Below are 14,334 nucleotides of genomic sequence, written 5' to 3'. Positions count from 1 at the left end.
TGAGCAATAAAAGCTTTTGTTAAAGCGAAGTTTGTTAGTGAATTCAGTGCATGTGCAAGTGAGAGAAGTAGGGTTGGTGGAAAGCAGGCATCCCATGGGTTTGAACCATGCAAGTTTCCCCACATACAGTTACACCTGTGCATTGGAATCATGATCTGCAGCACACCCAGTTATACCAGTCCTGCACCCCTCTCACTGGCTCTGCCAACGTGCTCCAAGCCTGACCTGCAACACTTTCCATCATGTCCCAGATATTCCAATCCTAGGCCACTCTTGAACAGATTGAATCATTACAGACCAGGGTGAGACAAAATCACTTTCACCAATGACTAAGACAAGAATTGAATCTAGCTCTCGAGCTGAAAATCCAGCCTTACTCCACCAGCAACCAGAATACAAAAGCATTGATACGGCAAGAATGGGATCATTTGTTCCCAACAAATGAATCCCAGCTATTTTATACAGAATCTAATGGGACTACAGCTATCAACAAGCTTTACCTTGGGCAGCATGGAGTTAGGGTTGTAGTGCCTTTCACCTTCAGGTCACGGGTTCAAATGTGCCCCATGTCAGCTGTTACTGAGTAAAGCTGGCTGAAGACCTCACTCAAATTGTCAACCCAGCCCCTGTCATCAGCACTCAAAAGTTTCTCTGAATAGGATTTGAAGACGCTAATGGTTCACACCCATGAAAATTGTAAGTGCACACAATAGAAGAAAGTTTTGTTTTTTTTGTATGATCATCTGACCCATGGCTCTTTCCTCAGAGCTGTTTCTAACCACAGATATCTAGAGCAATTGCTCAACATGCTGACTTCCCCAGACCATCTTTCTAAGTTCTTGGCAGTATTTATTTCCATTTCCCTGGTTTTAGACTCTAATTTTTCTTCAGAAAAAGACCCAAAAGGGACTTGGCCCAACAGTCCTTGCTCAGACAGATCTCCTATCGAGGTCAGTGTGAGCTCTGCTTGAGCAAGGACCACTGCTTCAGGTCTAAGGTCATCCATTTTATTTTTACTACCATCTTCTCTCCTTACTGACTACCAGCCCCCTTTGAGATGTTTGAATTTGCAAAGGATTATTATACCTGCTGGCATCAGACACTGATTTGGCTTTAGGGGAAAGAAAAAACAAAACAAAACAAAACAAACAAACAAAAATCAAAGAATTTGATTTGGAACACACCCCACAGAGAAGCACATGAATTTGGAAAACAAATACAGAAGAAAAGACAACATTTTAGGCCTTCGAACTTTGCAAGTGCTTGAATATAATACGGCATGAATTGTTATTGTGGATATTAATGCCTGTCAAAGCATCTTAACAGTGGTGTTTATTGTGAGATAATCCAACTCAAGAATGCTATTGCAACTGCACTATATATTCCCCCCTCCCACCTTTTTAGTACACGTTGATCTTTGAAAAAAAAAAAAAATGTTATACAAGGACAGGACATCAGAAAGATAGTTCCCTACTGTCAACTGTTTCGGGCCAAATTCTCCTAATTTGCACCCTTTAAATCCCATTAACATTGGGGCTGCACAAAAGCAGAATTTGGCCCTATTTCTTTTAAATTAACTGGATGACATGATGGGGGGGTGAGGGTAGGGAAGAGGGGCCAGGCCCCGATCAGTGAACCAAATTCTCCTCTCAGATATACACATGCAGTTCCCACTGGTTTAAATAGGAGTGGTCCAGGTAGCCAAATAGCTCCGATTTTATTGCTACTTTAAATACAAACTGGAAATGCTAGGTTTCTGGAGATTACAGGCATTCCTGTAAAGCATTTTTTTATGACTATAAGTGGTCCCCTTTTGTGCTTCTTCCTCCTCAACCTACAAGAAAAATTACAGGACGTATTTGTTTTTGACGACTGGGGTAAATCTAAGGGTTTTTTTTGCCACTTAAAACCCAGTAATTTAAAACTGGAAATGTTATTTGGAACACTCATTTTGACAGGAGAGAGAAAGAGAGAGCTTGTGACTGATATGTAAACAATTGTGGGAGTTATGCTGTCAGCAAGTTGAGTTCAGCCAAATGAGTCCCTTGATGGGGCAATGCTATTCCCGCACAGTAGAGGCAAGAAAAGGAATCACAGTCATGTGAAGGTCTGGGTGTGGTTTTGGGCGGTGCTTTGGTTACAAATAACAATGTTTTCAACTGGTGAGACATGTCTCTGCACTGAGGAAGTGAAAGCCCTCCTGGCACATAATCTCAGGCATGTCAACTCTAATGTGGATACACCATTCAAAACCAGCTATGTTAACCAGGTGCAGCAAACACTGAATTTCCTTCACTGCTTGACAATCCCCTTCATGTGGCCTGAGAATATGCACCAGCTGTTGCTTTGTTGGACAGGTTACAGGCTAGGCTAATCAAGAAATCCTGTAAGGATGCCTTAGATTCCCAAGCTAATTAAAGATTCCTTAAGTATTTATCACTGGGTACATGTCAGGATGAGCTGTCTGGCATCAGAGCCAAATGTTCATTCATAAACTTCTTTGAGTCAAATTTTGCATGGAAGGATTGTGTTTAGTATTCTTCCCAGTGTCTCAGAGGTTGTCCTTAATTTCACTAGTTCTTTATCCCTGGCTCTTGTAATTTTTCTTCTCTTGGATCCTTAAGAAATTCAGTGTAGCTACGTGAACACAATGCTCTTGTTTTAGCCTATACAGCAAATGCCAGAAGCTTATTTTGTACCTTTCCTTAAAGATTGGAAGTCTTTTCTCATGAGTGCACACATGCTCAGTTGCACCTCCATATATGAGTGACACTATAGAAGCTAGTGTTCAATATGTACCCTAAAACACACTGTACTTTTGAGAAATTACTGTGTATCTATTTCTATGATCTACAGACCGATCAAATGCTGATGCATAAAGCCAACTTTTAAAAAAAGTTTATTGAAAGGTTTGAAAAGTATTTGATATTTCAGCAATATGTAACAAGTTTCCAAAGCGTTAACGTGAAACATTAGGATTTTTTAAATGTCAGTATACGCTGGATTATACTATAAAACGTCAGTTTTAGTTCTTCAATAACTTACATTTTCCTTTTTCTTTCTTTAAGTTTTGGAGACCACCAACTCATTTTTCCTTTCAAAGGAGTAAGTTACAAATCTTAGGCCCTGTCTCCGTATGAGAGGGTTTGCTGGTATAGTTACACCAGCAACCCGCACGCTAGTAGAGATGCAGTTTGTCTCAGTAAAAGAGGTCTTTTGCTGATACAGCTTAAACCATTTCCACAAACAGAGTAAGCTATACTGGCAAAAGGAGTTTTTTGCCAGTATAACTGCATCTACACTGGGGCTTTTGCCAGAATAGCTGTATCAGTAAGGGGTGGCGGAAGAATAATGCCTCTAACTGACATAGCTATCAGAGTGGTAGCAATGTTAGTCTATATCAGCAAAAATAATCAATTAAGGTGAGCTATTATTTTTTCCTCCTGCTGATAATAGCCCACCTTAATTGATTAGTCTCGTTAGAGTTGGTATGGCAACCCCCATTTTTTCATGTTCTCTGTGTGTATATGTACATATACACACACACACACACATATATATATCTTCCTACTGTATTTTCCACTGCATGCATCCGATGAAGTGGGTTTTAGCCCACGAAAGCTTATGTCCAAATAAATTTGTTCGTCTCTAAGGTGCCACAAGTACTCCTTGTTCTTTTTGCTGACATAGCTATGTTACCAAAAACATTTCAGTATAGACCAGGTCTTAGTAACCTGCTTGTGTATGGCCAATTAGGAGAGATGGGTCTTGGGAGTGGGCGTGGGGAGGGGCATTCTTACAATTAGATACATTCTTAAAGTATTAAAATACAACTCACTGTTTGGGGTTTTTTGTTTAAGCAAAACTGGTAAGAAAACAGGATTAAGTATCTTGTCCGAAGTGAAAACTGAAGCATAAATCCACCAGGTTACTTTCTTCCCTGTAGTCATGACTGTAGCTCTTTCTTTCAGCTATGTAGCAATCCACAGATTTTTGTCATCAAGGTGGCTTTTATAGGCAAAACTATGAAGAAATTTTGCTCAGAGCCAAATAATGCAACTGCCCATGTATGTTAGATTAATTTTAATAAGAAACACAAGTCAAATTTAGAGGGAGTAGTTACATACAGTTTTAGAGATTACATTTTATGAAATGTACATTGAAAACTTAATTTCCACAATTTGCTCCATGTAATGAATTATATTTACTATTATAAAAAAGCACAAATAAAAAAGGTGCTAAAATGCTAGGTTTTAGCTTTTTTTTTTTTTTTTTAAACAACAACTGCTTTATATAAGGCTTATTTTTATTTATTTTGCCTTATTTTCTCAAATGGTTTATTTTTTCACTTCCTGTCCATTCTCATTCATTTTAGTAAATTTATATACTAACTCTTAAAATTAAAGGCTCTACTCTGTTCCTTTTCTCAATTATTGCATTTTTAAATAGGGAAATGTATCTTTTTCCAAAACAAAATATGCTTCTGTAGCTCAGAAAGCAAACAGCTGTTCGAAAATTGAATACTTTGTCGGCTAAAAAACCCGTAAGCAACTTTAAACAGTGATATAACCATTATACTGTAAATTCAAGTGAAAAACAAAGATCTAAAGCTGTCTGAACATACTCAAAGGTGTAACAAATTTTGCTGGTCCAGACGGAATTCAACCAATATTCTAGTTAACAAAACATTTACAAACCGAACATGAATTTATATTAACACAATACTAGCGTGATTTACACCATTACCAAAGAGTTTAAATCTGCTGCTTTATGCAGAGTGCTCTCACCTTGATTTGAGGAAATTAAACAGACCAGGGCAACATGCAAAAAACAAAACAAAAAAAGACATGAGCCCATGAATCAGAGGACTGCAGGGTAGGTAAAGCATGGGAATTAATACATCTCCCATTGTTACCCCTGACTGCACAAACACTAACAAGAGCAAGACAACCATGAAAGTTCAATAGAGCTTCTTTGAAATCCCACACTTAATCAGTAAGACACAGATTCCTCTGCAATAATATGCTGTAGACTTCAAGATTAGCAGAGAACCTCCGTCCCTTTTAATGGTCTATGCAGAGATACATGAAGATGCTAGGATTTGAACAATATGGTTATGAGAGACTGCACCACAGAGAACATAAATGTAAACATTATAACTGAGTTTGATTTTTAGTAAAAGTGATTGCAGTACAAACCCTTTTTTTTTTTTCAAACTACTTGTTTTCATAAAAGCATGTACAATAAAATATGTACATAAACAGGTTAGAAACATTTGAAAGACTCTTAAAAAAGTACATACAAGACTTAAAATATCTTGAAGTGTCCTGAAGGCACCATCGCTACTATGCTGGGAATGTGTCCTGTTTCTGATCAGCCTATCAATGCAGTATCCCTTTTCTCCCTACTCAAAGTTCAATCCTGAAAGGAGCACACTTATCTTCAATGGGCGTGAAGAGCATTCAGATCCTAATATAGAATGTGAGACTAACATAATTAGTGGTTCAAAAGAAGAACAATACAGCCGTCCTAGAAGAGAGACTGCTTGTTGGGTCAACAATGAGCACTTATGAAAAATCTGTAGTTTACAACCTCAAATGCTGCTGCTTATCCCAAAGGGTTAAAAAGAGAAAAGAAAAACCCCAAACCTTTTCTAAGGGTCACAAACATGCTCAAAAAGCAGGGAACTGCTCAGGCATAATTAGCTCATCAACAAAGAAGTATGCCACTTTACCAGTTTGTCCACCCATGCAGTTGTCAATGCTGCCTATGGGGACCCTAAATGATGTTAGTTCAAATGGACAGAAAGAAAAAGGGTTCTCAATACTTACAAAACTATCTGTATTTTTGATAGTAAGTTGTATCTGAAGAGTATCTGTATAGTGGTTCTTTCCCCTAATTGTTGCTATATTTTTATGGAAAGGCAAAATATTTAAGTAGTTCACCTGATGGGATGACATTTTGACTACCATGCATTCATTTAAGTTAACAAAGAGCATTTTAAAAAGAAAAAATCCTTTGAGTTTTAGATGAGAAGTCTTAACCACGGAATTACAAATCTACCAAATTAACGAATATTTTAACGCCATTTTTCTATTATGTATCTGGGTACAACCTATAATGCTAGTCTGCAAATTACTTGTTACAATTGTGTTTGAGGTGGTTTGTAGATCTGTGTGTTGATATTGATTAAAAATACCAATCCATTATAAATTTAAAAAAAAATCAGATTCTAAATTCTTCCACTCCTATTCTCAGGAGACAGGAAGCAACATGATAATTTCTGGTCATCAGCAGAACAGACTGATATGAGTGAGGTACATCACTATTTAAAAATATATGTATTGGTCTATTTCCCCTAGGCTGAACAAACATTTTTATACAAGGGATACTGCCATTTTAAGTTCCCATAAGTCTCATTAGGTGTCGACATTCAAAATTCTTCTTCAACAGCAAAGTGATTTTGCTTCTTCCGAACATTCCAGTGTAAACACTCAGCCAGGCTTTCAAACCAGTCACTCACAGGATCTCGGAAACAGATCGAAGGGAGGGGATAGCAAGAGGTAGTGATGCTAATACTGCAATACAGGAATACCGTCAGTTAGTAAAGAGGGAGGATAAATAGTAGTAAAACTGTACATTTGTGGTTACAGAATCAAACAGTCCTGGATTCCCAGATTTATCTATCTTTCTTTCTTTTAAATACACCCTTGGGACACTGGCTACATCACTAAGCATTCAATCCTTTGGAGAATGGTCAGTTTCCAAAGTCTGGGGGTGACAAAGATGGGGCACAGTGCCTAAATAATACAATGAGCAGAGTGCTTTACAAATGTTGAGAGATTCTGTAAATCAAAGCTCTTGGGAGCAGAGGGTTCTAGGCCAACCTGCCTTGCCCATGATCCTCTCTCATCTTACCCCTTGCTGGGGTTTAAGCACCTCACCTTTAGACTAACTCAAAATTTAACACCTTAAAATATTAAACTGTCACCATGATCTTAAAATTTCAAAAATAAGGGCAGCAAATACTAGAGTCTAACTTTTCTACTAAAGGACCAATCACCAAATCTAAGATTGGGATCTCCGAGTCCTGCTGTTCACCTAATCTGTCCGTCCTCTCCATTTTTCAAGTGGTCAGGGCAATACAGAAGACTCCAAGTGCAAGAGCCTAGCAATTTTCCAATTCCCTGCCTGCCCACAAATATGAAACAAAGGCAGTGTGTCACACAGCATGACTGGTCTACCACGGAAAACACCACACTGAGCAGAAGACAATTTGCATTTTTTTCTTAGCGTATCCTCTCTGGGCGCTCAAATTTCATTGTATCTGTCAAGAGGTTAAGTCCTTTCAGCCACAGCACTGTGTCTCATGAGCTGCAGAATCCTGTCACTGAAAGTAGCAAGAGTCCATCAATGCATCTGCTGTTGTATACGTCTGAGCACAACAAAGGGATGCATCTGCTCTTTATGATGTTTTATCAGCTTTGCCAATGGCACAGGACACAAACATGGTCTTATCTGGAGAAGTAGAGTACATGAAACTCACATTCACCTCACTGGGCTCAACAGGTCTCATGATCAGGACCATAAGTTGAAGTCCACAGAATTCTTTAAGGACATGCATTAAGTAATGTGTGTATGGTTTTTCCTGACACTTCCTTTGCTTTTAAAATGTGACTGAAAATTTTTTTCTTCAAGTGAGAAAATGCCTGAAACAATATAGCATTTTTAATTCAGCTTGAAATTTAAGGGTCATGATGGCCTATCATAAAGCCCTCAATCATTTGCTTACTATAACCCAAGTTTGAAAGTGTGGCCGCAGATACTTGTGTCAATATTATGAAGGAAGGTCATAACAGTCAAAGAAAATTCTTCACCTGTCTCCATGGCAGACTTCCTGTCTCTTCCTCCCATCAAATGAAACCCATGCTGTGTTCCTGGCATCAGGGGACAGCATAATCTGAGGAAGAGAAAAGCAGAAGACTCAAGAATGAAATAATAAGAGCGTTTGTAGCTAAAGGGCAAAGAGGAAGCACTCCCCTGAATATTACACTTTTGTTATTACTCTTCAGTGATCTAATTGTTGTACTGAAATTTTGCTTCCTCTCCTGCCATTTTTTACTGAAAGGTTTGGCATATTATGCATAAAAGTTTAATATTTTATATACAATTTACTTCATGTGCAACATATACGTCCCCTTGTTATATGTACATTGAAGCCTTTTCCTAATGATGGCAATAAGCTGATTTACCAAAGGCATTCCAGTTACAAAAGACCTGAGCTTGATATAAAAGTCAATACATGACCCAATTCAATGAGATGAGATTATGAAATTCTCCACAGAACAGAGTCTAATCTGCATTCTAGAATAATAAATTTGAATTTTGATGCAGGGTGAATCTAAGGCTTGCAAATTTAAGACAGTTTTTCTTTTAAATAAGAGATGCCATGAAGTGATCAACTAGCACCATAATAGCATTATCATCTACTGTGTAGATAATTGTGGGTTTATAGAGATGCCAATAATAAGCAACAAATCCATGAAATAAAATCTTACCATTTCTTTAAACTCCACCCAGCATGCTCACTCTCCTGGCCACTTTTTCTGCCCCACACCCCTCTAAGAAATAGCCCAACACTTCTATATTATAGATTACTACACAACTGTTTCAGTTATATAAATTAATAAACACAAAACACCTGGCATTATTTTGAACTCAAAAATGTATTTGTGAAAACAAAATCCACTCTGTACCAAGACCTTGCCTGCCAAATTTTTCTGCAGAACTATATTTAACCACAGTAGTAAAAGACAGAGTTTATAACAGATGTGCTAATACCACTTTCACTACACACCCGTAAAAGACTTTTGACACTAGGGTCTGATCCTTCACTGCTTTTCACCTTGTGTAGACATCTACATCTATGCAAAATGGATATAAAACACTATTACTAATTAGAATGGTAGTGTATTTACACCCACTTTGCATAGGTACAGATGACTATATAGGGTGCAAGTCAGTGGAGAAGTGACTAGAAGTTTATTCTTCTAAACAAGTATATGTTGCTTCAAGAGTACTTGACAAAGTTCTACAGTATTCAGTCATGTTTTGGCATGATGGATAATAATGAACACATTCAACAGTTATCTCCATAAGTTTCTAACTTTAAAAAACGAAGGAACACAATTTAACCTTGAGCTCAACTCCTGCAGGAACAACAATGGGCCTGAAGGACAGTGAGTGAGGGCAGATTGGGGTGATCATGATTGCAGGAACATTTGGATGAATCATTGATGCTCCCGCTGCAGCCGCATAAGCCGTGCTACCAGTTGGTGTGGAGACGATCACGCCTGTGAAGGGAACAAGAGTTTTATCTGTGTGGCTGCTTGGCTCGATGCTGTTATTTAAAACGAGGCTAAGAAACAGGACTGTTGCACTTCCTTCATTAGAAAATACTTAAAAAAAAAAAAAAAAAAAGTTCTTTCTGACTTTAGTCATTAGCTGGATTTCTCCTCCACTCAACACAGGTGTAGTAGAGGCTGGAATTTTTAGCTAAATGCTTTAAAAGATTCCTTATAAAAAAGTTAAATTGGTGAAATAGAAAGGCCTAAACCACCAACTCGCATTTCATATGACAGATGTGGTAATAAACACATGACCGCGAGCCAGAAACAACTTTCCCAGTCCTAGCACTGACACAGACTACACCTCTACAGCCTTGGGCGAGTCACGTAAAACTACTGTGCCTCAGCTTGCCCCTTTGTATAATGCAGATAATATTTACTTTTCTTAGAGGGATAGAAGGATTAATGTTTCTGAAGAGTTTTGCAGGTGAAGTGCTAATATTAAATAAGTAGTGACTTCATTAAAAGATCTTAAGATTTCAGCAAACTCAGACATTCAACTCCAGGATCTTCCCCAACCATCTCCCCCTCCCCCGCTTGCCTTTTGTCCCTAATTCCCCTACACAAACAAGTGGTGACTTGACACTAGGCCTCCACATAATAAGATACAATCTGTAAGCCTCTTTTCTGCTTTCAGTGCTGCTCTATGGACTGCAACAATTGTCTAAATGAAACTCACTACTCCTCTGAACACTTAGTTTTCAACAACCCAGGAGCAGAAGCCAAGGCCTTGATTTCTACCTCATAAAACAATGCACCGATTTTTTAAAAAAGTAGGAGCAACCTAAATAAGAGCTGATTACCTCATACTGTTAAGACAGGAACAGGCTGTAAGCTTTTTGATTATGAAATGGCCTTACCATCACCTTGAACTGTGGTTATGTGATGTCCATCTAGAAAAACATCCACATTGGAAAGGTAGGAGGAAGGACCTCGATCCACAACAACTTCATTTAGGACCTGACAATGTACAATACCACTAGTTAGTTATTTCCCTGGCAGCATAATATTTGACAAGTGACCAGTTAAGTATGTCTCCCAGATCTTTGAAAAGGTTAACACCGCCCACCCCACACACTCACCCCATTATAATGTCAGCCAACTTAGTCTTGGAGAGACATACTTTTGTTTTAGTGATCACCAGTTGTAATGATTATTTGGTGCAGTGGATCAAAAATTACTTTCCAAAAGCCAGTTTCCATTAGCGTTGATAGATTTTCCCTTTGCTTATATGAATTAGTGGGAGATTCAGTGGTAAAGATTACTCTAAGTAATTTCTTGGTTTTCAAAAAGTAAGGAAACCTCTGGTGCAGATACAGAATATTACAGAAATTAAACACAATGAGGTTGTTTCTGCACACTCCACCCACCCTTTTTTCCATTAGCTTTAGTAACCATTCTGGAAATTATGTGGAATCAGATATCATAGGTGTCATAATACTGGGTTAATATTTTTGGGTGTAGATACAGTACACAAAAGAGAACTGGAGATTATCTCAAGTGAAGACTGAATTATTTCTTAGTTCTTTTGCTTATTTCCCATTTTATGCTATTCAGACCTGATATTGCATGATATGCTTGCCCATTTCCATCTCTAGACTTGTAGAGATCACTCCATTTTCTTCAATACCATTTTGTATCAATGTCTTCTTCTCTCTGTGTTCCTTTACTACTTTCACTTTCAGTCTGCTCCGGAGAACAAGCGCTGCATTGCCTATAAGAAAAAAATAAGTGAAGAAAAACAAACAACACACACACACACACACACACACACACACTCACTCCAGAGTGGCACCTACTACATTATCAGGTTTCAGAGTAACAGCCGTGTTAGTCTGTATCCGCAAAAAGAAGAAGTGGGCTGTAGTCTACGAAAGCTTATGCTCTAATAAATTTGTTAGTCTCTAAGGTGCCACAAGTACTCCTGTTCTTCTTTTTACATTATCAGGAACTGCAATATTTTCACACCAAGCTGGTAGCATTCACTGTGAAATGTTTTCCCCCCATTTTTCAGTTGCTAATAATGTTATGTATCCGAAGAAGTGGGCTGTAGTCCACGAAAGCTTATGCTCTAATAAATTTGTTAGTCTCTAAGGTGCCACAAGTACTCCTGTTCTTCTTTCTGCAGGAGAATTTTCCATCCTTTGTCTTAATTAAAAATAGAAATTTTTTTGTAGGAATGAGCAAAACTTGAGTCAAATTTGAATAATATAAGCATAAAAACCCACTTTCCCCCATATGTTCTAATGAGAAATCTGAGAATTTACATGTACATAACCTAAAGCAGCTGAAGATAGAAACTTTATAGTTGGCTTGTTTGATAATCCTCAGGGAGATGTAAGTAAAACAAGCATGAAGACAATCAATTCATTTTTAAAAAGGTATGAACGATGAAAGACAACAATTTAGCAACATGAGAATTCTGTTAACATGTTTGGATGTCTTAATTTTGGGGTGCAAGCTGAGCAGCTGTATTTCCCAGTGACATCAGTTTTTTTATTTTATTTTATTTCAAACACAATTTAAATACCAAGAACTACTGTAAATGCAACTTTCAGGTTGAGAAATCAAGCACTTAACAGTCAAACTTCAAAAGTTAAGATTTTTCCTTCAGTGCTAACTCAGTCACACACATTTTTCCATACTCCATGTAAACTTGAACGGTTTACTATTTAACATATCAATATATATCAATATAATTGGCTATATTAGAGTCACAAAATAAAATTAAAGTTTCTTCTAGAATGTTTTTAATTTTCTGACTTTTGGATGCTTGATTTCTTACCATTTTAACATGGCATTGTTTACAAAAACAGAGAAGTTACAGGTGGTTGGGTCATCTAGCGTATGTCCATGCCATTAGATCTAGGTTTTTGCATTTTATACTCCTAAATTGTGCAAAACATTAGTTCTATATTCTTTCCTTACACACCATAACCAAGAAGTGATCTCTGGATCATTCCAACTTTACAAATAAGTGAGGAAAACAATATTGAAAGTTAATAAAATATCTATGTATTTATTTTTGATAGGTCAGCTGAGTCCTATTTTAAAGAAAAACTCTAACAAGACAAATACAGGATAACTCTCTAAAAAGCAGCAAAGGCATTAGAAGACTTACCTTCTATAACTTGAGTAACTTGGGACTGAAAGTTCTCAAAGTTAAAGGGGGTAAGAAATCCAAGAGATCCCAGATGAAAAGCCATAACTGGAGGTACGCTACCCTGTCAATAGAAAGAAGAATTGGGAAGCTGTTAAATGTTGCACAAATCAAACAGTTATTTCCATGCTTTTTAATGTGTAAGAGGTACCATATTACAGCCCAATCTGTCTGCAAATATCTTAATTACGAGTTTTACTTCAGTTGTGCATAATAGTAAAAACCAAAGGTATAATTCAACTAGGTAGCCCTCATGCTTTTTGGATGAGAAGGGGAGACTTGGCGGGAGCAGAATAAAATAAATACAACATGGCAGAAAACTTCAAGACTGTTTCTAACATATAGAGGACTTGTTTAGGGAGAGGACTTCTAATAACTATTCCCTATAGGACTCACCTGAAAAAGCGAAGAAGCATAAAGCAAGGTACCATCTCCTCCCAGGCATATGATAAAGTCTATCTGATTGGAGATATCATCATAATCTAGAGGATAACATTGACAATAAAGGTTTAATTTACATAATGTATCAAAGGTTTAAATTTATGGATATAAATTTGGTGCAGCACACTGATGCTAATTTACAAGTGTAAATAATTGACAGCAGGCTATCAAAACAACAGCTACATGGGTTTATCAAGAATAGGTTTCCATCAAACAATTCTGATTAATTTGAATGGATCACTAAGGAAACAGGATTAAAAGGCAGTAAACCTAGATTTTAAGAAATCATTACTGTACCTTCTCTGAAAGTGCAAAATTTCTTCTTCACTGGTCCAAAATTATCATCATTAACTATGGCTGGGTCTTCTAGCACTTTTTTTTCTACATAAACTATCATGTTGTTCTCCTAAAAGAAGCATAATTATTTACTAAAAAAAAATCTGCTAATAAAATGACAAGTGCCTGAACCTCAGCAATATTCTATTAGTTTAAAACATATAATGATGTAAAATATTACAAGACTGATTGCCTACTTCTGTATGTATTGTTACAATCCTGTAGCATTTAAGCATTACACTTATTGTCATATGAAGGCCACATAACGATTGAATTAATGACACTAAACTTTGGAATTTTCATTACATGCTTGTGATATGGTAATGTTTGCTAATATTTTTCTCAAGGCATAATGAAATGAATATTTACCCTATTCATCTATGTTAAAGAAGCAGATTCCTTTAAGCTAAATTAAGCTGAGCTCTTATAGCAAGAGAGTCACTTGTTTTAAAGTTTAACAATTTATTATTTCTGTTTTTCTCTTATATGTATTGACTTATTTATTCATTCGTTCATTATTTATTTGAATTACCTCAGTAAGATATACACAGAGTTCTTTAAAAGGCTGGAGCAGACTGGCATCGCGAATCTTTTTAATAACAAGGACACTCTTTGGAGGTTTGTTCCATGTCAACCGCTGACTTGCTGGGTCCTGAATATGCCTGTGGAGGGAAATCAACAGTATAATTATTATATGTGGGAAAATGGATTGTAATTTCATGACCATCAAGTTAACAGTCCCCTTTAGTCAAAGTATGCTGAACTAAAAGAGAGATGAATGAATCATGAAAAACCTTAATACGATAGCTAAATTTAATCTAGTAAAGAGATCAGATTGGCTACAATGCAACGCCACACCAGCTTTCAGCAAATATGTGATTGCACTTTTCATTGAGAACATTCTGTTCAGTCTTTATTAAGAAAACGTTCTAAGTTTTAATCATGAGAGGTCCGGAAAGATGCAACTAAACAATTATACAGTGATTTATA

The 14,334-nt window shown here is 37.0% G+C and overlaps 1 protein-coding gene across 3 annotated transcripts in view; it reads right to left on the bottom strand.

The window, feature by feature from the left end:
* Nucleotides 1-4,068: 4,068 nt before the first annotated feature.
* NADK (NAD kinase) overlaps nucleotides 4,069-14,334 on the bottom strand; it is a 34,236-nt gene continuing 23,970 nt past the window's right edge. For all 3 annotated transcript variants that reach the window (XM_034753023.1, XM_034753024.1, XM_034753025.1), the window contains 9 exons: nucleotides 13,877-14,006; nucleotides 13,306-13,414; nucleotides 12,964-13,049; nucleotides 12,529-12,631; nucleotides 10,967-11,121; nucleotides 10,268-10,367; nucleotides 9,196-9,353; nucleotides 7,878-7,960; nucleotides 4,069-6,578 (listed from right to left, as the gene is read on the bottom strand). In XM_034753023.1, coding sequence (XP_034608914.1) covers nucleotides 6,434-6,578; nucleotides 7,878-7,960; nucleotides 9,196-9,353; nucleotides 10,268-10,367; nucleotides 10,967-11,121; nucleotides 12,529-12,631; nucleotides 12,964-13,049; nucleotides 13,306-13,414; nucleotides 13,877-14,006 — 1,069 coding nt within the window. In that variant the 3' untranslated portion in view covers nucleotides 4,069-6,433. The remainder of the gene's footprint in view (nucleotides 6,579-7,877; nucleotides 7,961-9,195; nucleotides 9,354-10,267; nucleotides 10,368-10,966; nucleotides 11,122-12,528; nucleotides 12,632-12,963; nucleotides 13,050-13,305; nucleotides 13,415-13,876; nucleotides 14,007-14,334) is intronic.

Source organism: Trachemys scripta, chromosome 19 (genome assembly GCF_013100865.1).
Source record: "Trachemys scripta elegans isolate TJP31775 chromosome 19, CAS_Tse_1.0, whole genome shotgun sequence".
Taxonomy (NCBI): Eukaryota; Metazoa; Chordata; order Testudines; family Emydidae; genus Trachemys; species Trachemys scripta.
Note: the sequence above shows the minus strand (reverse complement) of the source record. Positions and strands in the feature narration are given on the sequence as shown.